The sequence below is a fragment of the Diceros bicornis genome, chromosome 2 (genome assembly GCF_020826845.1).
Source record: "Diceros bicornis minor isolate mBicDic1 chromosome 2, mDicBic1.mat.cur, whole genome shotgun sequence".
NCBI lineage: Eukaryota > Metazoa > Chordata > Mammalia > Perissodactyla > Rhinocerotidae > Diceros > Diceros bicornis.
Window position 1 is genome coordinate 41,461,525 of NC_080741.1, and position 27,631 is coordinate 41,489,155.

Here is a 27,631-nt window from a genome sequence, read left to right on the forward strand (position 1 = left end):
TCCCCACATGGCATGAGCCCCGTGCAGCTCCTCTCCCAAGGGCCCCTCAGAGCAGGCTTTCTGCAACGCTTCCATGGCAGAGCTGGAGCTGGGGGCTGGAGCTTTTTCCACTTATCAGGCTAACTAACGCATCTTCCCACTTGTTGATTCAGCCTTGTTGACTGCCTGCCCTGAGCCCATTTGAACCCTCCACCTTCTCTCTCTCGGTTGTCTTGGTGTAAGAAGACCCTCCATCTATCTCCTCACACAGCCCTGTGGGTCCATGTACACAGGCATATGGTGGCCACTGCAGGACAGTAAGGACACTCAGAGTCACGGCCCCTCACCCTTGTTTGTGGTCCTCAGGTGGCTAATGATGGGAGCATGGTCCATCCTCAACCACCTACAGCTAGGTGTGGGCACAGCTGTCTACCTTGGGTTTGGGAAGGGGCCTGAGGTTCTAACACTGGAGGCTGGGTGGGGAGCTCTTCTCTCTGCCCAGGGTGAGCTGAAGAATCCCAAATGCCTGGATGCCGGGACCGCGGCCCAGAGAGCTGGAATGCGAGAGGGCCACACCCACACTGCTTCCCAGGTCTCAGCCGCTGGCTGTAGGCCCAGGCACCTACAGTACTGGTGGGTCCTGTGCAAACTTGGAGAGTCAAAAGACAGGCCGATTTGGTAAGAGAGGCTGTCCCTAACACTCTGTCGGTCCCCTGAAGACAGGAGCCAAATGCACCAAAGGCCTATCAGGTCTGCTTAGAACCTGTGGGTAGGGTACTTTCATTTGGGAAGAAAGGACCAGAAACAGTTCTCTAAAACTGTACAAACGGCTAAAGGTGGCAGGACTTGGGGAAAAAAGGCAGCAGAGTATGGTACTGAAGCAGGGAGGGCCCCGGGCCTTTCCTGGTGACCACACCTTCTAGCTGCACAGCATTGGGCAAGTAACTTCTCCAGTTCTCAGTCTCCTCAGCTGTCACACAGGGATAGTGGCTGTGCCTTCCCTGGGGGGCTGCCGTGAGGGTTAAAGGACATGATGCTTATTGTTCTATGACAGCGCTGGCATGCACTGAGGGCTCAGTAAATTATTATTATTTCAGAGCCTTCTCCCATGTCATCAATCCTCTTTAGGATGAGACAGGCAGATGCTCCCACTTTGCCAACCTGGAGAGCTTCCTCCCCTGAGGGCACAACTCAAAGCCAGAAGTTGGCAAGCCCGGGAGTGGCAAAAGAGGATAGGGGCTGGGCCAAGGACCCCCAGGTGGGTTAGTCCCTGGGCCTCTTCTGGCGTGACTTTAGGGGCCACAGTGTGGAATGGCACAGGAAGGGTGGGAGGGGCCAGCTGGAGAGGCCTTGAAGATACTCACTCGACATACTTGGTCCAGGGTGGAGGGTCGTGCTGGGCCATGAAGACACAGTTGGTCAGGATGGTGCACATGATGAGCATGCTGAAGAGCGTGGCGAGGGTCAAGGAAAGCCGCGTACGTGCAGGGGGCCTGGGGGCCACCACCGCCGGTGGGGCCTGGCCCTGGGGTCATCACTGCCAGGTCAGTGCTGCCAGATCAAAGCAACAGGGGCTCCAAGGAGGCACACCGGGGCTGTGCCCAGTCCTTGCCAACCGCTCCCCACTGAGGCTGGCCTCTGTCCGCCCCCTGGCACTTGCAGCTGGACACCTACCCTGCTCCACAGCCCCTGGCAGGGACCAGATACTTGAATCCACACCTTTAGCAGGGTCCTCTGTAGGGTCCATCCTGGAGCGAAGGGAGGAAAGGCTGACCCCCAGACCTCAGAGGTTTGTACCCACGGCCATGTGGCAGTGCTGTCTTCAGCCACACTGGAGGGAGATGGCATTTATAAACTGTTCCTCAGGGGCCACTGCTGGACAGGAAGGCCATGGTGCAGGGCTCCGGGTCCCCTCCCCACTTGTATGGGAGCAGCTCAGGCTGACCTTTGGCCTAGGACTCCTCTGAAGAGCTGTTCTGCTGCCAGAACTACATATCTCGTCAGGACACACTGCCCCTGGGGGAGGCAGATACTGCTTCTCTAGCTGCTTCCTGCCTTTGCACATGCTCTTCACTCTTGTCCTCTGCTCCACCTAGTACACTCCTCCTCCTCCAGGAAACCCCTCAGCAGGAGCACCCTGGAGCAGGAGCAGCCCTCTGAGGAGCCTGCCCTGACTCCTTGGTTGCTGCAGCCTCTGCAACCCCAGGGCATTGGGCATCCCCCTTTTACTGCAAGGTTGCTCACTGAATGGCAATGTCTATCTGTCCCTCACCAGCAGGGGAGCTCTTCAAATGCTGGGACTATGTCTTGGGCATCTGTCTGGGCCTTTGACCTTGAACTGAACTGCCCCAGGCCTTGTCTGATCCCTGACTCTGGCTACAAGTCCTAGCTGCTGCTGCTTTAGGCTGGATAGAGCTCTGACCTCCATGGCCTCCCTCACCTCTGCAAGACCTGCAGAGGAGCAAGCAACAGACCCTGGGTCTCCTATGGGCTGGGAACCCCCATGCAAGGGGCCTGGCCTGGAATAGGGACACTCTGCTGCTCTCACAAATCCCCTCCCCAGCCCGAGAGGAGAGGCTGGGTCTCCCACGCCCTGTGGCTATCCCAGCCTCAGCCCCACATTGAGCAGCTGCCAGCCCTGCGACTCCCCCAGGCTGCCCCGGAGCAGCAGTAATTGAGCTCCAGGGGCCTGCCTCTTTCCTCCCTACCAGAGCTCCACCCTCTTCCATGGCCTGGCCCAACCTCAGGCCTGATGGGGAGGACAAGGCAGTCAGTTTGGAGATTGGGCTGAGCTAGGTGTTGACTTCTGGGCGGGGGTGGGCAGCTGTCCCAGCTTGGGAGAGAGGTAAGGCCTCTCAAGGAATCCAGGTGGATGCCCTCCACACCTCCAGTCCTCCTTCTAGGCAATCAGGCAACAGCAGGTCAAACCCAGCCCCCAGTTTATAATGAATTCTCCGATTTCTCATCTGAGATGAGGGAGGATTGGGCTTTGGGAGCCCCCCTTAGTCAAACTGGAGCTGATCAGCTCAGAGGCACTGGGGTCCCTCCCTCAGCTTGGCATCTGCCCATACCTCTGCTGGTCTCCATAGCAGGTCTTTCTCCCTCTCTAGCTTTCAAGGGCAGGATCAGATACCCATCTCAGTATCCCTTCTCCCTTACAAACCCCCCCCCACACACACACACGTTCTCCATACCCGGGCTCTGTGCCAAAGCTTTCCTCACTGGGCAGACAGTTAACGAACCCCTCAACCAGCCTTTATTCATCCCCACAGATCCATTGCTAAACCGTCTACTGAGGATCCCAGATGATTCCTGAAATATGAAAGTAATGATGCTAAGAGCAAATATTTATTGAGCCCTCCCCAGGTGCGAGGCTCTGCTCTCTGTATCCATTAACGAATTCAATTCTCCCAACAACCTGTGAGGCGAGGACTCTGTCTCCATTTTATAGACAAGGAGATGTAGGCACAATGAGGTTAAGTTAAAGGATACTATATTAAGTAGAATAATGGTCCCCTAAAGATGACCACATCCTAATTCCTGGAAACTGCGAATGTTAATTTATATGCAAAAGGGACTTTGCAGATGTGACTAAATTAAGGATCTTGAGATGTGGAGATTATCCTGGATTATCTGGGTGGGCCCAATGTCATCACAGGGTCCTTACAAGTGAAAGAGGGCGGCAGGAGAGGCAGCGTCAGCGTGATGCATGTGAGAAGACTCCGCCAGCTGTTGCTGGCTTTGAAGATGGAAGCGGACCGTAAGCCGCGTAGCCTCTAGAAACTGGAAAAGCCTAGAAAACAGATTCTTCCCTAGAGCCTCCAAACAGGAATGCAGGCCTGCCGATACCTTGATTTTAGCCCAGTGAGAACTTTTTGGATTTCTGACCTCCGGAACTGTAAGATGATAAATTCGTGCTGTTTTGAGCCACTAATTTGTTACAGCAGCCAGAGAAAACCACTCTAGGTACAAAGCTGTCCATGGCAGAGCCCAGCTCTGAGCCCCGGCTGCCCCAGTGCAGGCCTCCACTGTGAGCCCTGCTGTGGCACCGTCCCTGCACGATGACACCAAAGGTCACTGGTCCATTCCCCTGCCTCCAGACTGAAGGGCCTGCGTGAGTCACACTGCGTCAGGCCCTCACCTGCCAAGTGGGACTGCTATCTCACACCTGGACTCTGCCACCCACGGGGCGGTATGAAAACCAAACTAGTGAAGGGCTCCGTAAGTGTGAACAGACTGCCACCCAAGAGGAGGAATGGAATTATTTGTCATTTTGAAGAACAAACCTCACTTGACCAGGTGTGCCTGGTCCTATGCGGGAGAGAGGGAGGCATCCAAACTACCGAACTGCTCCCAGATGGGATGTTATGAGAAACCAGACCCACCTCCCGCTGGGCTGGGCAGGAAGGCTTCCTGGAGGAGGCATTTAGACAGGCACTGAAGGCTGGTTGGGGTTCCTCCAGCAATCAGTGGGCCCAGCTGGTCATGGCGAAGCAGACTGGGCTGAGGACTGGGGAGACCACCTCCCTGTGGAGCCAACCCTCTCCAGGCTGTGGGCGGACTGCTCAGAGCTCTCACTAGAGCAGAGGAAAGGCCCCTCAGCAGAGAGCAGCAGCGTAGATAGGCTGCCTGGGACCAGAGGACTTGGCTGGACACAGACGAGGTGAGCTGAACTCTAATGTAAAGACTTAGGGAAGAGCCACAGTAGACAGCCCTTCTGAGTCCTGCCAGACAGGGCCTGGGTCACATGGTGGGAAATGGCAGGGGCTGCCTGTCTGGGTTTTGGCTTTTCCAGACATAGTGATGGCTTAGGGTGAGGTGTAGCAGACTCTAGTCTCTGCCACTTGACTGTCCAAAGCGCTGCCTGGCTCTCCTGGCCTCGAGGATGGCCCTTCCACTATCCTCAGTCACTCCTGAGTTTGTGTGTGTGCGCCCATGTATGTGCACGTGTGTGACCTCTTCCAACCTAGACTGAACCTCTAGTCCATGTGACTCTTCCCACAGCATCCCCAGGTGCCCCATGGAGCCAAGCAGGCAGTGAACACCAGAGATGAGTCACGTGCACTCCTGGCCAGGGCACACCTGTTTGCCCTGCCCGGTAGTTTCAGGCTGATGACTGAGCTGGTCCCATGTGTGGGCAGAGGCAAAGGCCAGCTCTTCAGGCCTGAGCTCAGCAGAACATCTTCAATCCTGTCATGTCATTGTCCCCAAACACCCACTCCCAGCCTCATGACTAAAATGCCAGCAAAGACTGCCTGCCCGGGTTGTGGGGTTTGCCTGAAACTTGGGCTGCCTGTCTTCAGACCCCAAGGAGTCAAAAAACTCCCAAAAAGAAAGGAATTAACTGTGGGGGGTACTTTCATATACTTGTGCTATTAAATGAACATGCACACGCACACACACAGATACAAACATGTGGTTTGATTGCCCATTTGAATCTGTTAGAGAAACGTGGGAGGATTTTGTGAACAGATCCTGTGCACCCAGGAAGGCAAAATACTTCTCGGCATGAACGTGAGGCCTCTCTGAATGTGACTGCAGTGGAATTCGGAGTTCTGTTGGTTTCTTTTATTTAATCCTGGCAGGAACACGTTCTGCAGGATTATAACAAAAATACATAGGAAAAAATAATTCTGCATGCCCATATTTACTTTTTAGGCAACTTCTCAGGGATGCATTGCAAGCATGGAGCACAGAGCAAAGCCAACTGAATTATCATGCACTTGCTGGCGTGTCACTGTGAACGCCTAAATTGTGGCAAGTGAGCAGGTTTTCTTTCTGTTGGTGGCAGATTTCTTGAGAGCAGGGGCTGCACTCCTGCCCCCTTTCAAGTTTGTCTTTGCCCCTCCGGCCCCTTCCAAAGGGCCTGGCACAGAACTGTGCACATGTGGGGACTGAGATGTTTGACTGGATATAAAAATGTAAGCCTACAACGGTTATAAAGTTTCGGTTTTGCAAGATGAAAAAGTTCTAGAGATCTGTTGTACAACGAGCATGTGGTTAACGCCATTGTACTATATACCTAAAAATGGTTAAGATGACAAATTTTATGTTATGTGGTTTTTACCACAATAAAAAAGATGTAAGCAGAGTGAAAGTTCACAATTCACAACATGAAATCTGTGTGTTAGAAATGCATGGTGACTGTTAATGCGCACAGGATTTCTTTTTGGGGTAGTGAAAATGTTCTGGAATTAGATAGCAGTGATGTTTGTGCAACTATATAAATATACTAAAGTCCACTGAATTGTATACTTTAAAAATGGTAAATTTTATGATATGTGAATTATATCTCAATTAAAAAAAAAGGAAATGCATGGAGAGCCTGCAGATTCTACACTGATGATTCTGGTTTGGAAAGGGTTAGGAATCTGCATTTTTAACAAACCTCCCAGGTGAGACTGAGGTGGCCCTCACAGAGGACACTTGGAAACAACTGCCCCAGGACACTGTGTGCACGAATCATGGGGACCTTGCTAAAGCCAAGTCCCGGGGTGAGGCCCGAGATTCGGCAATTCCTACAAGATCCCTGTGATGCTGATGCTGCTGGTCCGTGCACCACACTTTGAATGGCAGGTTCAGGGGCATAGAGGGGTTGTTCCCAACCCCCACAGATCTAGGCCTTTCCTCTTCCTCAGTGCCCCCTGAGCCCACTAAGGGGCGCTGTTGAGGACCGGCAGTGTGCTCCCATCCCCAGGCAATGGAGTGTCAAGGCAGCCGCTAGAAGCCCAGCACAGGGCCTCACGGATGCAGAGCTACTTCCCTGGGGCAGCTGCCCTGGGGGACACAGGCTGGCTCAGAGTCCTCAGGGACTATGGGTGGAACCAGCACCTCACAGCTTCAGAGCCACTACTTAATGGACCCTCTGGCCAGGTTGGTGACTCCAGTGCCCCCACCACCTCCCTCGCCCACCTGCCTCCATGGCCTCATCTGCCCCACGGCCCAGGCCAGGGCCTTGCAGGAACCCTGGGGCTGCTGCTGCATCCCTGGGGGCTGCTGTGGCTGCCAAACAGTTCTGGGTTGGTTAGATACATAGAGGAGAAGCCCCAGGTGGGAGCTGGAGCATGCTTTCAGGGAGGCCACGCCCTTGCAGTGAGGCCAGAGACAGGCTCAGAGCAAGAAAGGAGGCTGGCCTCTTCTCCCGCTGTGCTGTTCTCACCAGTAGCTGTGCCCACACGCTGGCAGGAAGGACAGCTATTCATGTGGCTGTCTTATCACTTTTAGGGAACTGTAAAATTCCCAAGGGGACAAGGACAGGGTCTTACTCAGCATGATACCCCTAAGGTGCCTGGTAAAGTGCCTGGCCCCTACAGGGAGCTTGGAAACAGTGGTGGAATGGCTCAAAATGAAATCCAGAGCCACTCTTGCTTCACAAAGTAAGATGTAGCTGTGAATGGCAGGCTGCCCCCTGAATAGAGCCCCTCGCCACGGTGTCTGCCCACCCTAGAGACCACTCTGTTGATGCCACAGCCATGGCCTGTGTGTGGGGTTCTCCCTGGACATACATGCGTCTCAGGAACCCCCATGAAAAGCAGCAGCGAGCTGGAGGATGGGAGAGAGCCTCTGCATGCAGAGAACACGTGTGGCACGGAGCTCCTCCAATTAACCCCTGGGGCGAGGATCAGGCACTGGGGCCCAGTGGGGGAGAAAGTGGAGCCAGGAAGGAGCATCCCTCATCCCTGCCTGGACAGAAAAATTCCTGAGAATCAGCACTGGTATCCATTACTCCGTCCCTCGCTGGGCAGCTGTTTTCCTGAAGCCTTCTGCCCCGCCCAGAGGTTGATGGGTGAGGTCTTTGCCTTGGCCTCAGACTGGGGAATTGAGGGGCGACCTTGGGGAGCTCTATCAGGCCAGCCAGCCACACACACAACTAACCACACCGCTGAGCCCGGCAGCACTGATTTGATTAACAGCAGACCCAGCTGCCAGCCAAAGGAAGGGCTGCCCAGGCCGTCACAGTAACACGCAGATGCCTCACCCTACAGCTGGACACCCGCCTGCCTTGAGAGGTTCCGTCTGTGGGGCCCCTTTTCTGAAGTTGGGAGAACAGCCATGATTGGGTGCTGGCACCCCGTCCCACGCATGACCTGAATGACGCCCCCTAAGGCCCAAAGACCAGGAATGTCCCTTATTACACTGCTGCACCCCAAGAGCTCTCCTCCGCAGCCTGCAGCTTTTTTAGGCTGCGGTTTATATAATTTAATGCTAACCAAAGTTCTTTGAGATACTCTGAAACTGCAAACATTTTGTCAACACCTAATCAAAAAGCAAGTGTTTCCTCTCGCAAAAGATGCCCATGTGTGAATAAACTGGAGGCCTCTTTACTGGGAAGTGGTTTCTTTGGCTGAGCCCCCGTGACCTGCTTGAGGTCCCCGCAAGTGGGCGGGGAGGTGCAGGGCCCAGGGGGTGCAATGGGAGGGAACATCTGGAGCCAATATCAGACCCAGGGGACACTGATAGGCCTCATTTCTTCTGGAGTTCTCAGTAGCTTAGCTTCTAGGACTTTCTCTCCTGAAGAATCAGAGCAGAGTTTCTCTAACTTTTATGTGCCCAAGAATCCCCTGGGATCTTGTTAAAATGCAGATGCTGATCCAGCAGGTCTGGGGTGGGGTCTGAGAGTCTGCATTTCTAACCAGCTCCCAGGTGATGACTGTGCTGCTTGTCGGAGGACTGGCCAGGAATTAGCACAAACCCTAGCCCTAAACATCCTGTCCATCTCCCTCACTCCCACCCACCATGTGGGGCCAGAGGGTACACACAGCAGGGACCAACTGCAAAGGATATGAATGGACCAGAATCTTCACAGCCGCTCTCCGGACGGGGTGGAAGGGACTGAGGATATACAAGGCGTTGGTGGCACTGAACCGGAAGATGGTCTTGCCTTTATTCAGCACGATGAAGGTCTGTGGACAGAGAGCTGCTTTAGGTCCGGGTGGCAGCTCCAGGGCCGTGATGGAGAGAAGCTTTTGGGAGGCAGCTGCTGGCTCAGAGCTCTAGAACCTTGGCTAAGGGGTGGGGTGGGAGGAAGTGAGGGACTGAGGCAGGGGTAGGGGGAAGAGGGAGTAGCCAGCACATTCAGCAGGTCAGTGGACCCTCGCTGGGTGGCCCATGGCTAGGGTGGGATGAGGTCAAGTTTAGGGGAATGTCAGGTTGGGTGGGACTTAGTTTAGTTTCAAAATTATGGTCCCAACAAGAAGCGGCATTTCATGATTGTCACAGCAGAGGCCAGGACCTGGCTGATACCGCCTCCTTCCCCTTCTCCCCTTTGACCCCTCCCCACCCTGCGTAGCTTCCTCACCGGGCCCACTGGGGAGTGAGGGTCTGATGAGGGAGCTGGGTCAGCAGGGAAGACTAATGGGTGAAGAGTAGGGTTGAGGAAAATGTAGACCTCAGCCCAGGAGCTTTCCCTGGGACTTTGTCTCCTGGAATCCAGGACAGATGTCAGGCCCATACCACCCGAGAGGAGACAACGTAGTGTCTTGCCCTGGAGGGATCATGAGTAGCCCAAGGTAGACCCCCTCCCCAAGCTTCCAGAAGACACTGTCTACACAGCACAAGGGGGCACGGGAGTGGACAATGAGTGCTGGAGGCTGAGCCACATGCCCATCAAGTGGGCCACGTTTGGGCCAGACGCAGCCCCTGAGGACAGCAGTCCATCCCTGCCTGCCCAGGTTATGGTGGGAACAGCTGAGGTGGCATGGCTCTGGGGTCTTGCTTCTCCAAGGGTTGGGCTGGGGAGACAAGGTTCTATTTAATTGGGACTGGGGAGACAAGCTGACCAGATACGTCAGGACCAAAGGTTCTGCTGTGGTGCCTGCATCACCTGTGGGTCTGCAGGCAGCGTGGTCAGAGGTCAGTAAGGAGAGACAGACGGTTAGAGACCAGAATCATACCTGGGCCATGGTTCATGTATTCCCAGACACGGGGAATGCCACTGTCCCTGACTCCTTCTAGGCTCAACTGCCACCAGCCCCCAAAAGCTCAGCCCAGCCCTGACCCCACCCTCAATCGGGACCCCCTGCCATGCCTCCTGCCTGTCCCAGCTAACTTCAGTCTAATGGCCACTTTGACTTGTCACTGAAACCTTGACTTGCCACCAGCTGTGGCCCCAACCCTAATTCTTACTTCCAGCCAACCATGACTTAGGCCCACCCACCCTGACTAATTCCAACTTCCAGCCTAACTCTGATGCCAACTGTGGCCCCAGCCCCCGACCTTAACCCCACCTGAGTCACCTGAACCAGGGGGAAGCAGGACCAGGTTCAAGGTCTCCTCTCCCACCTGTGCATATAGACTGGGTGCGTGTTCCCTTCACCCACTCACCCACATATATGCACGCACACACAGAGACAATCGTGCACCACGCCCACCCTTAGACTCTTGGTCTCCTAAACACAGTCTCAAGCACAGTCACATACATGCTCAGGGGCATGGTGACACAGTCCCACAACACTCACACCCGCCACACGCTCACACCGGCCCTGTGAACACCGAGTCTGCCTGCCCTCCAGTGTGTCCTCAGCCCCAGTACTGACAGCAGTAATGTGAGCAGCCACCCTCCTCCTTAGTACCCAGTCTTCTGGGGAAAGGCCGCCTCCCAATTCAAACCCCTTCCTCCAACAGTGAGGCCCAAATGTGGGCAGCTACAGGACCAAGCCCCTACAGGAGCCCCGGGTGCCTATGGTCTGGCCGGGAGTGGGGCCGGGCACACAGTCCTGAAAGGTGAGGCCAGGGCAGCAGACCCAGACGGGGGAATTACCTCCTGGGTAGAAATCCATGCTGGGAGGAAACCTGAGTCACTCTGCCCTTGTGGACAAAAGCTGCTTCGTCTCCCTACACTCAGGAGGGACAATGGCAGAACAACCTCCCTCCTGACCTGTCTCAGATTTCCCATCACCAGCCTGCAAGGCCCAGGGAGCTGTCGCTGTGGCCCCAGCCCGAGCCAGCCTGGCACAGCCAATGCCCAGCAAGTTCTCCCGGGCAGGGGCTACACACTGTCTCTGGTTAGGAGAGGAGATCACATGCTGTGCTCTGGGGCCCAAACTCCACTCAGGACAGGACTCAGAGCCCGACTCCAATTCACCCACACCACCCAGAGGTGAAACCTAACCACAGAGGATTCCCCAAGTAGGTACTCCAAAGGAGGCAGGAGATCGACCGTGGCTGCCCTCTCTTTCTTTCCTCACACCAAACCTTCTCAGGCTGCACAGTTCTGGCCTTTTATTCTGGAGCTCCAAAATTAAGGTGATTGGAATATAGATCACCAATGATTCACTTCCCCAAGCCCGGGGAACCCACCCCAAACAGAGCCCCATATGGAGGCAAAGCCCTCTCCCTGTCTGCTGTGTTGACAGGAAAGCGTGGGCAGGGAGTGGGTGGCAGTCACCTTTTGGGTGCTATAGAAGGGGTCCAGGTCCTCCAGGGGCTCCCCGATGAGCTCTCGGGGTGGGTTGCCATAGAGATCCGGCAGCTTTTTGGAGGCCTGCAGGTCCAGCTGGGGCTGGGGAGCCTCCTCCTCGGGCAGCCCCTCACGGCTCTCCTGTGAGGCGGCCGAGCCCCGGGCTTGCTTCTCTGCCATGCGCTTCTCGATGGCCGCCAAGGACTCCCGGGTGAACCTTCGGAAGCTGCTGGTGCCCCGAGGTAACAGGAAGTCTGCCATCTTCTCATCCTGCTTCTGGGGCACAGGCTGTCCTCACGCTGCCTGTAGGGAAGCTAGAAGACACAGACACCAGGCCTGATGCTACCCCCGGGGCCAGAGGGCAGGGTGGCCAGACCTGCTGGGGAGGGGCTGTGCTGGTGGAAGGAAGGACAAGGTTTGCAAAGATGCTCCTGGACCACGGGTTCCCGACCTCTCCACAGGCACACCTGGCCGATGGCGGCCTGCATAAACCCAGAGGCCTCTGGACTGCGGGTATACAAGGGGACCTGTGGGAGGGTCACTTCTCTCTTTCCCATCCCAACGAGCATGTCTGAATTCAAGTAGGCAGGAGTGACTCTGTCATCAAAGCCCCTTCATTCTGACGCCCTCAATGGAAAAGGAAACACTGCACCTGTTGGTTCCTTAACCAAGACCACTCTGACACTTGAGACACGTCTCAAAACTGGTGCCAACACACTCTGGACTGAGAGGGACACTCCGTGGGGCAGGGATGGGGCCTGTCATCTTTTTATCCCAGATCCCTGGCAGGGCTTGTTCTGAACAAATGAATGATGGAGTGAATGATGAAGAACATGCAGGCAACGGGCAGGGCATTAGAAGGTACCTCGTGCTGTCCCCCTCTCAAGCTTGTCCCCTCTATAGCAAACTCTGGGGCCCTATGGAGGGTGATGAGAGACCTCCTGGGCCAATGCCAAACTCTGGGCTTCTTCTCTGAGCAGATCCGCAGTCTGGGTGGTGAGGGTCCCCTCAGCAGCATGCGCCTGCATCGGGGAGGGAGCCTAGACTTCACATGGGGCACGGAGGTGCCAACATCTGGCAACTGATGAGGCATCTGTGTCTGCCAAATGAGACCCAGGCAAATCCTGTGGAGTTTTGGAAATAGCTGGGCAACAACTTTGGAGCTGTCATCCAGATGTTGGCACCTGGCTGTACACAGCTGCAGTGGAGCCTTGCTGAAAGGATCTCAAAGAAATCTCTGGGGCGAGGCATCCTTCCCAAGACCAGAAACGTGGACAAAGCATCTCAGGCTCCTCACACCTCCACTCACTCCCCCTCTCTCGAATCTGAACAAATGAGGGCCAATCCCAAGTGATAGTAGCACCGGAAAACTCATCCACTAGGACATCCAGCCAGCACATGCATGTGACGTCAAACCGGGAGAATGTGGCCCCCGCTGGCCTCAAATGATCTAGGACCTGGTGTGAACACGCTCTGCCTATGACACGGAGGCTGAAGAATGTGCTCCTGACTGCCCCACCAAAACAGGATGTGGTGGGTACAGCGCCTGATGGGGACACCACCGGGAAGGGGAGGCCATGTCGCCAGTTACCACATCAAACCCGGGAATGGCCGGGCACCAGTTCAAGAGGGCACCTGTTGGAGATCTCTGCCAGGACAGAATCTCTTTCCATCAACCAAGGGTCAGCTTTGCCTTGATTTTATTCCTGTGAAACATGTCACCAATGACCTCAATGAGCTGCTGCCACACCGACCCTTGCACACAGCCCACAAAGGGCCCAGCCCCAAGTACTTTTGCTGTGAAGTAGGCACCTGGCCAGGTGACAGGTAAACAGTGAGCAAACACAACACAGCCAGGCCTCAAAAGGACACCTCTGGTCCCCAGAGATGTACAGCGTGGAATGTGCGAGGGAGGCTAGAGGAGAGAGGTCCCAGGACCCAGGCTTTTAGGAACTGCCCCACCCTTCAGCATTTTGTTCTTCTGTTTCATTCAAGTAATGTTCAAGGAATACCTTTGTTAAAAATAGAGGTGAAAGAGTAGGTTCCCATTTTATGAAAGCATGTCCCTGTCTACCTTCCATCTTTGAGTGAACAAAGATAGGTGTCTGTAACACTCATCACCAAATGTGAATGGTGATTTTTTTTCCTTAGCTGGTGGAAATTTGGGTAATTTTAAACTTTCTTCTTTGTACTTTTCTTCATTGCTTGAATTATTTATGATGCTCTTGTATTATTTTTACAAAAACAATAAAGTCATTGTTCTTTTCATTTAAAAACAAAAAAAGCCAGCCTGGATGACAGCAGCCCTTGCAGGGCAATCCTCTCCACATGAGCAATCACTAGTCCCGTACGTCAGGAAGCCTCCTCTTTTGCTTGGAATTATTTCCTAAAAATAGTGTTCTCTGTCTCACTGTATCCATCTGCGTCCACACGCCTGCAAGGGTTCTGGAGACACGTGTACGCCCATGGACCTGCAGAGGCTCACCGGTACACACCAGCGTGCATGTGTGTGTGTGCAAGCTCGAACCTACAGATACATCTGTTCTAGTAAAGGTGTTTTTAAAATCGGTATTGAAATCAATAATTCATGCAGATTGGTGCACATATCCTAAGTGTGCAGGTGGATGAATTTCCACAAACTGAACACACCTGGGAACCAGCACCCAGGTCAAGAACTAAATTGTTCCCAGTCCCTCAGACCTGGGTTCCCCTCCAGTCACTAACTACCACGGGTGACCACACTCCTGACTGCTAAGACCATAGATGAGCTTTGCTCATCTATGTCGTTCAGGGGCTCCTAACCGGACCCTTGGAGGGATGGGGAAAGAATTGGGGGGGAAATTGTATCTCATTCTCATTAACTCTAACTGAAATTTAGCATTTCCTTCAATTAGGAATGTAGGCAGCAAAACGGAAGTGTCAGCAGCACCCTGTCCCATCACAGGTGCTGCAGGGTCACCAAATATTATTAGTGCTCATTGCTACTTCAAAATTACAATACTCATTAGACCCACTGCTAGATCATATTATTCAACACATTAATAAAGAAGCCTTGTTGATGGGGCCCTTGGTCCTCAGAAGGGTCTTGCCCCAGCTGGCCTCCAGCAGAGCACCCAAACCCTTGGGGCTTGGTGGTGTCTGAAACCAGATTCCAGATGAAGTTCCCTGCTCCCCAGCAGCCAGGCAGACTCAGGTTCCAAAGTAAACTGGCCGAGTGTCCTTTGTCTCTGGGTTCCGCAGGCAGCTCCTGGTGGGCGGGCAGGATCCTTTTTCTCCCTTGTTCTCCTGCTGCCTGCACCTGGCTCTGGCCCTGCCCTTCCTTCAGCAGCTCAGGGCCCACGCCCTGCTGTGGTTGAGACTGGCTGAGCCCTGGCTGCAAGCTTTCCGGTGATGCCAGGGTAAGGAGGGGTTGGGGGTGGTCTGCGGACACTCTAGGCTCAGGCCCAGCCATACGCCTCAGGCCTAGGAGGTCAGGTTCCTGGCTTTCCCAGGAAGACCCAACTCTGGTTGGGCAAGAGCACAAGGTGTCTGTCTTGCACAGCTCCATCATGTGGGGGAGCCTGGACCTGATCTGATTCAAAGATCACAGCTACTCCTCTAGATGCCAGCATTCCATGACTCTCGCCTCACATCCAGGACAGCTTCTCCATCCGCACCAACCCTGCAGCTGCTCCCTGGGCTGGGACCGCTTCTTCCAGCTGACCACTCTCCCTGGGCCAGTTTCCCCTATCCTGTCAGCTTCACTGGAGCTCTAGGGACCCCCTACTCCATCCTGTCCCAAGTTCATCAGCTTCTGGTTACTGGGCGCATCTCTCCCTAAGTCCTGCTGGCTTCTGAGAGTTAATGGGAACAATGAACTCTCCTTTTCAAACTGGTTCCTCCTGGCGTCCTTTCCTCTGACACTGGCCACAACCCCCATGAAACATCACAGCCCCCATCCCCAATGCCACTGCCCTGGGACAGGCCTCCTCACCCCAGCTGGGACCATGCTGACCCCACAGCCACTGGCCTCCTCCCTTTTTCCTTCCATCCCCTACGTGTAGCTCCCACCACTCGCTGGCCTAGACATTCCCAAACACTTTCCCTGCCCTGTGTGATGGCAGAGTCACCTCATGCTCTCCTCGCTACCCCACCTCCTCCAGGACACCTTCTCTGACTGCCCACCCACACTGACCTCACTTCTCTGGGCCAGGAAGCTGAGCCCCAAACCCAATCCTTGCCCCCTTCCAGACCTCAGCTGCTGTCTGACAGTCCATGGGGGTGATTCTGGTCTCCCCAAACAGCCTAAAAGCCTGTCACCCCCTCCTCTGAGTCACTGGCCTGTACGTATGGATATTCACATCAGGGCAGAGATGCTGTGGGGGAGAATACTGACTGTTCACACCAGAAACTGGACCCTCCTGGACTGTCTCCTCTTTTTATCTCTTCAATTGGCCTTCCTGAAGGAAGATTTCCTGAATGCACAGGGCACACAGCTGGTGCTCAATCAATGCTCATTACAATGCCATGACACAGAATGGGACAGCCTGGCAGCCCAGAGGGCAGTCATGGTGCTCTCTGGGATGGGGTGGTGATGCTCAGGACTTCCCTGGTTTTAGCACTAAAATTCCTGCCCCTGAGATACCCTTCAGTCCCAGACAAATAGGACGGTTGGTCATCCGAGGGGTGAAGAGGGACCCAACTTCAGGCTAACCCCTCCTTGCAGCCCCTTCCTGCCCATTCCCCTCCACGATCCAGAAGGCAGGTACACTCCAGCATCCTGAGTCATGTCTGGCATTTTGGTCACCTTGGAATCAGGAGCCTCTGGAATACAACATGCAAAGAATATTCTTTGCCATGTAAATTTATGCAAAATGCTCTGTGGAAGTGGTTCCCAGGCTTCCTAGAAAATCTCTGCCAGCTTCCTCTGCTCTGTGCTCATCTCTCCTGCCCTGCAGTCCAGGGTGACCTCGGGCTGGAGCGCCCACTGCCCTGAGCAGTCATTCCACCTGTGCCCTGGCCCTGTGGCACTGCCTTCCGCTGCCCCTCAGTCCTAAAGCAAGAGGCTCAGGGAGGGGGTGTGGGTGCCCGTCAAGCAGGGGCTCACTCCTTATAGGTGGAGGTAAGGCACCAGGCGTAACTTCATTTCTTCCTTGAGGAGAACAGTCAAACTAATTAACACGTCAACTCATGGGCTCATTTTATTAACTGAATGATTCAGTGAACATTTAATCAGCACCCACTGTGTACATGGTCCCACAACTGACATCACAGAATACTTTTCTTCCCAAGGTAATAGATCCCAAATCAACAGGTGATGAAGGGGAAATGAGGGAAAGTCATCAGCAAAGAGACTCTGCAGTGGCTCTTAAGGAAATTTCCACTCAGTCTTGCTGAGACTGGCAAGGAGGAAATGCCCTGGGCCAGAGAACCCAGTGTCCAGCCCTGCTTCTCCCTCTGCCCTCTTCCCCTCTCCGCCTCTGGAAGATTTCCTGTACCTACATGAGATAGGGAAGTGGTTAGGGCTGTGGCTTGGAAGCCAGATTGTCTGTGTGAATCTGGGTCCTGGCCACTTGCTGTGTGTTCTTGGGAAAGTTAACTGATGTTTCTCTACCTCAGTTTTCCCACTTGTAAAATGGGGCTAATAACAGTACCTATTTCACAGGGCTGTTCTGAAGCATCAGTGTATTAATACTTGTATGTGCTCGGCACACAGAAGGTGTTCAATGAATGTCAGTTGCTATGATCATCATTATTGTTGTCATTATTCTTCTCCTAAGAGATCCAGCTCAGAGGATTCTTTTCTGAAAAGCCTTCCTCGCTCCCCACACCAGCTCTCCCTGCCAGCTGGCTCTTCCCTTCTCTGAGTTCCTGACACACTTGTCTTCCCATACTGGTTTCATCACAGTGTAGAGTAATTTACTTCCACATCTGCCTCTCCCTTTGGCTGTGTCCTGAGTTCTCAAAGCACGGTCTGGCGCAGCACAGGTGCCTAGAAGGGCCTGCTGAATGAATGAATGAGTGCCAGATTAATCTTCCTATAGCCCAGCCACTAACCCACACTGTGACCCTGGACAACACCTCAGAATCCCCGTCTAGACCTCAGTTTCCTCAACCATGAGCAGGGTGGGCCAGCCCAGCAGTATCATATGCCTATCATGCACCCAGGACTGCATACGTGCTGTTTGTGATCACTTATTTCAGCCTTGCAACAATCCTAGTAAGAGGGGGCTTATTATTCTCATTTTACAGATGAGAAATCTAATGCTTAGAGGATAAAGTAAGCAAGCCTCAGCCTGTCTGAAGCCGGTCTGTGAGCCTAACCACTGTACTACATTGCCTCCCACCTCTGAGGGCACAGAGAGCTGGGAGGAAGGGTCACAGTCTATCTGTGGCCCATCCACCTGGACTGAGCATGTGTGTGATCCCCACTACAAAGCTATGAGTTGGCCCCACCGGCCTCCTCCGAGATTGGTCCTCCCTCTCTGCAGCCTGGCCGGGCAGGCTTGCCTGTGCCCATGCATGGGCAGATGCTCCCAGGGAGACCTGGCCGATTTCTGCCTGTGCCAAGGACTCAGCAGTTTCCCTGACAAAAATGACTCCCAGAAGTTCTTCTCTCCAGCCCAGGCCCCTTCGAGCTGCCTTGTCCAATAGGGTAGCTGGCCACTGAGCACACAGGACTCCTGAGCACTTGGAATGTGGCTAGTGCCAATCGAGATGTGCTGGTGCAAAATCTACACTGATTTTGAAGGTTTGGTACGATAAGGAATGTCAACTATTTCATTACTAACTTTTAAATATTAAATATTTAAATATTAATCAATATTAAATGCATTACAATTTAAACTGATAATATTTTGGATATACTGGGTTAAATAAAATATGTTAAAATTAATTTCACCTGTTTCTTGTCACTTTTAAAATGCGGCTACCAGAAAATTTAAAATTGCATCTGTGACTTGCATCTGTAGCTCACATTATATCTCTATTGGATGGCACTGCTATAGAGGTCCAGCCACCAGGCCCTAACCCCATGCTGAACTCTACCTGCTTTGAGGCTGGGCCTCAGAGGCTGGGGGCGGGGCGGGGGAGCAGCAAATGGATGGGGAGGAGGGGTGGGATGGGGTGAAGAAGAGTTGAACTCAGCAGACCAGAAAGTGGCCACCCTAGTTTCTGGCAGTGGCTGTGAGTGATTCTGCAGGCTCAAGCCACAGGTTGGGATGGTGGGGGGAAGGGGGAAGGGGGAGGGGTTGACAGCATGTTTCAGGACATCCCTCCCGCCCAAGCAATTATCTGCAGAGTCCTGGCACTCCCAGGGTAGCGGCTTGGACAAAAGCTCGGCAGGGTTGCCAGCCGGTGCTCGTGGCCTGTGCATTCAGGTCCTTGCTCCCAGACCAAAGGCACATTGGCACGTCCTTGTGCTGGGCCTCAGCTAACCAGCTCCCTGCAGGCTCCACTCCTTTGAGGTTGCCCAGGCATTAACCCTGTCCAGTCTGGAGCCTGGTCCTTGGGGAGGGGGGATCCTGAGGCTTTTCTTCTCTAGTCCCCATCCCAGCCCCTCGCAATCTGGGGAAGTCCTGGAGAATCACCCCCTCCATCCCGGAGGTGAACACGCCCACCCCAGAAGCTGGGGATGCCCTCATTTACATACATTTGCATCTCATTTATTCCAACGCTCAGGCTGAAGCCGCGACTAATTCAGCTGACAGGAAAACTCCACCCGCTGGCTTTGCCAAAGTGATTCCCCAGGCAGGGATGAAATGGGGGTCCCTGAGACCAGGCTCCCCTCCGGAGTGGAAGCAGAGGGGAGAGCCAGTATTGGGGGAGGGGCACCTTTGGCCTGAGCCCTGGATCCAGCCTAAGCCCCCTGCCTTTTCGAGCCCCCTTCCCCACGGTAAAGACAAGGGTCCAGGGCTTGGGAGCTGCTCATTCATTCCATCGAGTGTTCAGCGGTGTTTCGGTGCCAGGCCATGGGAACTGCAAACTCCCCGGCTCATTCAGGGCCCCTCCACAGGGCACACGGCACCCCCTTCCCCCCAAGCCCAAGCCTTCCTTCTCATCTCCTTTACTGCTTCGTGTATAGGGGATCTATAATGTTGTGCCGAGCGGCACTAAGCTGTCAATCAAGGCCCAGCACTGCCCGGCTCCCCCCCGACCCCGGGGGCCCTGGGGTCTCGACAGTGGGAATCTGGATGATGGTCTACTCGGAGACTACAGAGCCCGGAAGTCAGAGAGCTGGTGCAGTCACCCAGAGGCACTTGTACCCCAGACCCCGACCGTCTACACCCTCACAGTACACACAATCCGGCCAGAAAGGTGCCCCCCTGTGGCCAGGGACCCGCCCTCATGCGCACACAGGTGCCCACAAGACAGCAATCAGCATCCTAAGTCTCTCTCCAGCCCAGTTTCTTCCAACTCATTTTTCTCAATACCTGGGCTGAGAAAAGGCTTCACAGGGGAACTGTGCATTGATGCCATGGCAACCGAGGCATTTATGGGGCACCTACTGTGTGCACTGAGGGAGATAAAAATGCCCCCAGAGAAACCCAGGAGGCCTACACTATAGGGTCTCTTCGTCTCCAGAGGCAGATAAGCCAATCCACCAATACACAAAATCTACGCTACAAGAGTGTCCATGACACAGTATAGCCAAATGTGCGACCCTTTTTCCTTAGTACTCTTTTAAATTGAGGTATATATACAAGAAAATACAGATTTTAGGTGTACAGTTGGACAAGTTTTAACAAATGTATATACCATACCTGTGTTACTACTACCCCAATTAAGATAGTAAACATTCTTATCACCCCCAAAAGATCCCCACTGTCTCTTTCCAGTCAACTCTTCTGATTTCTATCACCATAGATTAGTTTCGTCTGTTCTAGAACTTCACATACATGGAACCACACTGTGTGGGCTATTGTGTGTCAACTGTTCTTGATCAACATAATGCTTTTGAGATTTTTACTTTGTTTTTGTTGATGAGTGCCATCTAATTACCTGTGCGTAAATGCACTGTGAACACAAGTGACCCATCTGGGGACAAGTTCTTAATTCAATCATAAAAGGCGAGGGCTGGAAGGGACCCGAAGTCCAGCTATCCCCTGGGATGGTCAGCCCCAGAGGATCCTTCGGCAGTGTTTTTCTCTCCCTCTCTCAGACATTTCCTGAAATGGAAGCTCAGCAATTATACACCTAATAGGCACCCAGGCAAGTGAGTGGTTGCTTTCCCTGGGTTTCCAGTTCTGTTGGCAACTAGCTGTCACTTTATTTAACTGGCAGTCTGAGCTGCATCCGACCCAGAACAGGGGCAGGGCTGGCGCTGCAAATGGCTGGCTGAGCTCTGGTGCCTTCTTCCGCTCAGGTCTGGCTGTGGTGAGCTGGCCTCTGACCCTCGGCCTCCCTGCACCCCAGCGCCAGCTGGGTGTCCCTTGGGTGGGGCCCTGGGCCCAGCAGGGAATGGACTGAGGGCCGAGATTCTTCCCTGGGCCCAGAGGCAAGCAGCAGCTCTGGGCAGCAGAGGGCGAGCACCTTGGCTCTAAGGGGCTCCTCTGGACCACTTTCCTGCAATCGGCCTGGGTCGATGAGGCTGGGGCTTTGATGGCCGTGCAGGAAGTATTGATTGGGCTGGGCTGGTCCCTTCCACAGTCTGATTTTTTCCCCCCATCTTAGATTGTCCAGGGCACCGCCCAGCCTGGCCCGGATGGGGAGACGGCTAATGTAGCCTGAGACGGATTTGGTGCCTCAAGCCAGATTACCTCTCCTTGCCCTGCATCCCTTTGAAAACTGCCTCTTGAGCCAGGCTCTTCCTTCACACAGGCCTTCGAGGAATCAATACTCGCCAGAAAGACGTTTACCGCCCTCCTGATGCCAGGAAGAGCCTTTCTACTGATCAAAATTCATTCCCAGAAAGCACAGGGACTGCCTGGGCAAGGCCTGGGTGGGGCCAGGGAGACACAGGCCCTGGGTTTATCATCACCTGCATCCCTGTGTGACCTTGAGCCTACAGGGTGACCAGCACTGGCCCTCAGCCTCTTAGGGCTGTAAGGAGGGGAGTGAAAGCCCTTGGAGATGACCACAGTGGGACCTCCAAGTGGGTGAGGGACGTCCCTGAGCCCACACAGACACCATAAGAACAGTTTCATCCTTCCCCTCGGTTAATACCCCTACGGGGACTCAACTTTCCACTGCCTCCCTGGGAGACTTAATCAGGAGAAGAAACTGAAGAGGAGAGAAAGAGAAAGACGTCCAGCCTCAGAGCATAAACATTCTCTTCCCACAACAGGCCTGCAAACATGATCTGATCCCTTTCACCTCTCCAAATTCTGTGCATCTTCCATGGCTGGGCTTCAGTCCTACCTCCTCCAGGCAGCCTCCCCTGGCTGCTCTGGGCCACACTGACCTCCCACCAGGGGGGCTGACCTCCTGACTCCAACCTTGCATTTTCTCTGTCCTGGGCAGATCTCTCTCTGGCTCAGGGGGTGAACCTGGGAGGTCCTAAGGGTCGTTGGTATCCCTTTTTCCTAATCAGAGTAGTAAAAAGGGCAAGGAATGGAAAAGAGAGATTGATGAACTGTCCCACTGGACTCTGGCTTCAACGATGACAACTAAATTTTTTGTTGGGCTTGGGCACACCGGACACCCCTCCAGGAAATGAAGTTAGAGGACACCCAGCTCCTCAGCTCACGGCCGTTGACTGCAGGGATGGGCTGAGGGCAGGCCCAGCAGGGGAGGTGATACAAGTTTCAAAGAGTCCATGAGTCAGATGGCTCCAAGGCTGTGCCAGCCTTGGTACCTGTCCCTGCAAAGCCTGATCCTGGACTTCCTCCCCATTTTAGGGTCCCAGGCCTCAGGAATTGACGTGGGGTCCCTATAAATAGCACCCATTCCATATTGATCATCTTAAAAAGACACGGTATGTTCTAGGCCCACAGAGAGGAGAGTTGTGTCTAAATATAGTCTCATCCCCAGGATCCACTGCCAGCCCGAGGGGAGTGGTGTAAGCCGTGCACAGCCGAAGGGGCAGTCTGAAGGCGCAGACAATGGAAAGGGTAGAAGGTGGAAATGGAGGCAAGGAATCTCTTCATCCCCACCCTACTCCCTCTGCTGCAGCCACAGCAATCAACCCTGCCTCAGGAGCTTGTCCCTGCCTCAGGGCCTTTGCACTTGCAGTTCTCTCTTTATAAGACATTTTTTCCCCAGATCTTCTCAGGATTAGTTCTTTCTTGTTATTCAGGTCTCAGTTCAGTTTCCTCCTTCAAGAGGCCTTCCCTGACCAGCCAGTCTAGAGTCACTCTCATCTCTCCATCACATCATCTTGTTTTATTTCCTTCATAGTACTATTTAAAATTATCTTTCTTATCTATTTGTTTAGTGGTATCCAGTCTGTCTTTGCTCAATAGTATACAAACTTCATGAGAGCAGTTGTTGTACACCTTCTAGAATCTTCCATGGCACAGAGTAGGTGCTAAATGTCCTATCTAGGCTCTCCTCCCCCCGCCCCAGGCTGAACTCTGCCTCAGACCTCCGCCTCAGGCCAGTCTGGGCTGGTAGAAGGCAATGGGCATCCAGTCCCAGGCTCACTCCGCATCCCGGCCATCCCTGTGACTGCTCTGCTCCCTGCGGCATCCAGCCTCCGTCCAGAGGCTGCCCCCTGGCTTCACCTTCTCCTCTCTGCTCCTTCGTGGATTTTGCTGCAGGACTTTTACCCCAGCCCTTCTACTCCTGGATACCTGCTCTACATGACCTCATCTTGTCCCCAGATACCTCTTTCTGGAACACTTTTCTCTCCTCAGAGCAAGATCTCCCTCCCCTTCTGGCTCCCTACCCCCAGCAGGAATCCCAGTTCCTGCCATCAAAATCTCCCTCTCAGAGATTCACAGGAAGAATCATTTCACCCCGGGCCTTCCTGGCCAGCCCACTGGACAAACCAGAGCAACTAAGACCGCATGGGCACAATTTTAACCACAGACCTCTGGCACTCACTGTGAGGGAAAGGCATTTTCTCACAAGCACCCGCACATGGCTGCACCGCATGGACACACATGCCTCCAGTGTCCACTTCAGGCTCTCCCTACAAGCTTCCCTTGACCCCACCCCTCACCAACTCCCCTCTATCTCTCTCTTCCCTCTTAAACCATCAAACTCATTGAAAGAGCTGTCTACACATGTTGTCTCCACGTCCTCACCTCCTGCTCACTCCTCAACCCGCTCCAAACTGGTTCCCATTCTCCCCAATTCATTCATTCATTCCTCAACGATCCATCTGTGCTGGGCACCACAATCTGTGGGTGTTAAGAAGGAAATTTCTGTTGCCAAGGCCACCAGCACCCTCACTGTTGTTCAATCTAATGGACACTCGTTTTTGAATAACGCACTCTTTTTTATCTATCCATGAACTTCTCAGAGCGCATCTTCTTAACTCTCTCAGCAGAAAGAAACACGCGACTCTCCTTCCTCCCGGGACGTGGACTCTCCCTGCTTTCTGTGACACATCCTGCTCCTGGCTCTCCTCCCACCTCTCTGACTGCTCCTTCCCAGCCTCCTTTGCAGACTTCTGCCTCGATTGTTGGAGTGCCCCGTGTCTCCAGATTCAACCCTCCTCTCTCTTGCTCTCCTCACCATATTAGGATCACCTGGGTGTTTTCAAAACTACTGACGCCCAGGCCTCACCCTAGAGTCAAACAAATTAGAATCTCTGGGCATGGAGCCTGGGCATAGGGTTTATTTCTTTCTTTTTTAAAGCTTTCCAAGTCATGCTAATGTCGCCAGGGTTGAGAACCACTGGTCTGCACACTCACTGGACAATCTAATTCACTGCCATGGCTCCAATGACCAGCCTCGGCAGACGATTCCAAGTTTCCACCTCCAGCCCAGGTCTCCTTCCTGAACACTGGACCCTTCCCTCCAACTGACTGCTGGATGTGGGCATCTCTCCCTGGATGTTCTACAGGTTCAAACCAGAACCCTGAAACAGCCATCACTTCTCCATTGTTCTTCACCAAGCTTGCCAAGTCAAACTTCACTTGTCCATCTCCCCCTCACAGTGTGATACGGTGGCCGTGAACCTCATTCAGCGAGCAACTGAAGAAAGGGATGGAGAGTGGCATATCCCTTAACAGAAAAGGAAGTTGGCATGCCGCAGGTTCTATTACCTGTGATAACCTGCCTGTCCCTCTCCTCCAACTGAAAGACTTTTGATGGCACCCATGGTCTGTACTGGACAGGTAGTCTAGTGAAGAGCCGACATATTGACACCTGGGCTCAAATTCAAGTCCTGCTACTTAGTAGATGTGTGGCAGTGAGCAAGTTACTTAACCTTTCTGGGCCTTCAGTTTCACCATCTGCAAAACAGTCATTATTATGGTCCCTACCTCCAGGGCTGATGCAAGGATTCAGTGAGATGAGCCTTATAAAGTACTTAGTGGCCGGCAGAAAGCACTCTGTTAATGTTAGCTATTTTTAGTACCATTACTGAAGATGAATTCCCAATTCCTGAGCAGAGCTTACAAGGGCCCTGGTGACTATGACCTTGGCTTTAGCTTCTGCTCTTCTCTCCCTCACACCATGGGACCCAATGGGTCACTGAACTAACAATTATGCTGTTTCACATCTCTGTGGTTTTGTACATGCTGGTCCTGACGGCTGGACTGAACTTTCTCCACCTGGAAAACTCCTATTCATTCTTCAAAACCCAGATGGAAGGTTATTTTTGTTAGATAGATACCCTTGATACTCCTGGCCAAAGATAATCACTCCTCTTTCGAGTAGGCTATGGGGACACATTTCTATCATTGCACAGCTTTCTAATAAGCTTCCCAAGGGTCAGCAGGAACTAGCTTCCTATGAACAGAACAGAGACTGCCATTTACCACTGTCCCAGGCTGCCCCCACGACTCCCTTCTCTTTGGATTACCTAAGCACCAGCCTCCCCTGCTCCCCAACTCCCAGCTGTCTCTGCTGCTTCCCACCACTCCTCCAAGCTCAATCTTCATGCTGAGTGAGTCAATCCTAGAATTTTTCCGGAGGAGCTTCGATCACCACACAGAGACAGGGCCATGCACCCCAGAGGCCCAGCAGCTGCCCACGCCACACTGGGCTGAATGCTGGTTCTGGGCACCCCAGGGCCAGTTCCCTCTTTGGTCAATCCCAGGTCAATTTGGCCCCCGGAAGTAGATCTCAAGGAATCTTCATCCTGAGTGGTGCCTCAAATTCACTGACTCTCTAGGTGACCTTGGATAAGTCCTTGACCCACTCTCAGCCTCAGTTTCCTCCTGTACAATGTGGTGGTGATGACAGGGTTAGATTAAAAGTTCAATGAGGCTCATTTCACCACGGGGCTGGACAATCTAGCATAAAATCTATGTTCTACACTCTGACTGTCCCCTGACCCCCCCTTGCCCCCCCGCCATGCTCCTGTGACTGCAGCACGGCTTAAGCTATCAGCCTGTGCCACCCTCATTCCATCTTCGGGCTCCACTACCACCTGCTCACGTGCACCTGCCCAATTCTAACTGGGCGGAGTGGAGGGCAAGGAGATGGAGTTGAGAGCAGCAGCAAGTGCTTGGGCTCCCGGTCACCTGCGCCTCTGCTGCTCAGCATCCCTCTGGATCCTGAGGGGACGGTGGGAATCAGGGAGAGGGCTGAGGTGCAGAGCATGGTGGGGTCATATGGTGTTTCTATCTCCACCCTGCTGTTTAGCTTCACTGTGGAAGGTGCTTGGGGTCTCAGCAGGAGGTGAGGAGATAGCTGGGGGAATGGAATGCCAGCCCAAGACCCCAAGAGGAGACTGGTCCCACACCCCAGGCTGGTCTCAAGGCACTAAGAGAGAAGATAGACTCCTTCCTTACAAAACTTCAGTCATGGCTTCCTGATTCGCGGTGCACTGGCCTCCAACAGGTGTTTGCAAGGCAGGCCTATGGCCAGGGCCTTGTCCCCAGCCTCCCCCCACTACTACCACTCTCCACACCTCGGCCCCCAGAAGGCTAGGCACCTCCACTTCTTCCCACGGCGCCACCAAAGACGGTCAAATAACAGCGGAAAAGAGCCGCCTCCCCGCAGGGCGCGTGGATTTGCCCAGGTCAGAGAGGTCAGAACAAGGAGGGCAGAGAAATCTCCCGAAACCCAGCGCAGAAAGATCTCCCCTGTTGAGAGCACACGGAGATGTCTCCGCCCTCAGGGCGCATAGAGACCAGATGAGGCCCCGTTAGGGCGTCAGAGGGCACAGAGATCTCTTCGTGGCCGGAGCGCGCAGCGACAGGACACACACACAGATCTCTACCCCCTCAGGGCGCACAGAGATCTGTTCCCGGTCAGGACGGGCAGAGATCTCGTCCCAGAGAGGACACCCCCAGCGGACGGCTCCGCCGGGCCCAGAGAAAGGGGGTGCTTGGCCCCCTCCCCCATTCCCAGCCCTGCTCGGTCAGCTCCCCCGCTCTCTGGAACCACACTCACTGCGCGCCTAGTCGCTGCTCTGACCTTGGGGTCTCCGGCCTCGGGAATCCGGGTCCCAATCCCAGACCCTCCCCGAGCCTGCGCCAGGGTCGGCCGTGAAGCCGGGGCCGCAGCTCCCCCTCCCCCGGCCCTCGACAGCGCACTGGGAAACCCGGAAGGAAAGGGAAGGGGAGGGGGCGCACGGCGATTAGAGACGCCCCCCCCCGGGGGATCCCCTCCAGCCAGGCTGATCTGCGCCCCTTCTTCTCCCCCTCCCACCCTCGGGGGCAGTGACGGGGGAGGGAGCTGCCGGGCGGACCCAGAGCAGGGGAGGGGGCGCGCAGGGGCTGGAGCCTCGGACCCTCGGGGAGGAAAGTTAGGCGGCGCCAGGCGGAGGGGGCTCCGGCCGGGCCGGGGCTGCCGGGCGTGGGGGCACTCGCTCACCTGCTGGTCCCCCGGCCCGGGCCCCGGGATGGGCGGCTCCGGCTCGGCGCGGACGCGGCTCGGCGCGGGGCTCCGGGCACTGGGCGCAGGCTCAGCGGCCCCGGCCCCGGGGGCGCGATCCCTGCATCCCACAGGCGCCGCTGCCGTCTCGGCTCCGCCGCTCGGCTCGGGCTCCGGGGCTCGGCGGGCGGCGCGGGCTCCGGCTGGGGGCGGGGTCGGGGGCGGGCCCCGCCTGGGCTCGGCCTGGGGCTTGGGGCCCCGGGCTGGCTCCGCCCCAGAGCGACGCGCCCGGGGCTCCGCACGTGGCGCTCTGCCCGCGCTGAGGGTGAACACCTCGGCGCCCGCCGGGGCGCACACCCCCACGCTGACCCGGGGGCTCCCCGCCACCGACAGCCGCCC

At 54.6% G+C, this 27,631-nt stretch overlaps 1 protein-coding gene across 4 annotated transcripts in view; it reads right to left on the reverse strand.

Moving 5' to 3' along the window:
• The window catches only part of SCN5A (sodium voltage-gated channel alpha subunit 5), a 100,366-nt gene extending 73,021 nt beyond the window's left edge, over positions 1 to 27,345 (reverse strand). For 3 of the 4 annotated variants that reach the window (XM_058555442.1, XM_058555439.1, XM_058555437.1), the window contains exons 1-4: positions 27,233 to 27,345; positions 11,366 to 11,691; positions 8,764 to 8,882; positions 1,344 to 1,433 (exon numbers count right to left, since the gene is read on the reverse strand). In XM_058555442.1, coding sequence (XP_058411425.1) covers positions 1,344 to 1,433; positions 8,764 to 8,882; positions 11,366 to 11,638 — 482 coding nt within the window. In that variant the 5' untranslated portion in view covers positions 11,639 to 11,691; positions 27,233 to 27,345. The remainder of the gene's footprint in view (positions 1 to 1,343; positions 1,434 to 8,763; positions 8,883 to 11,365; positions 11,692 to 27,232) is intronic. The other variant, XM_058555436.1, reaches the window with a different exon arrangement.
• Between the last annotated feature and the right edge of the window lie 286 nt (positions 27,346 to 27,631).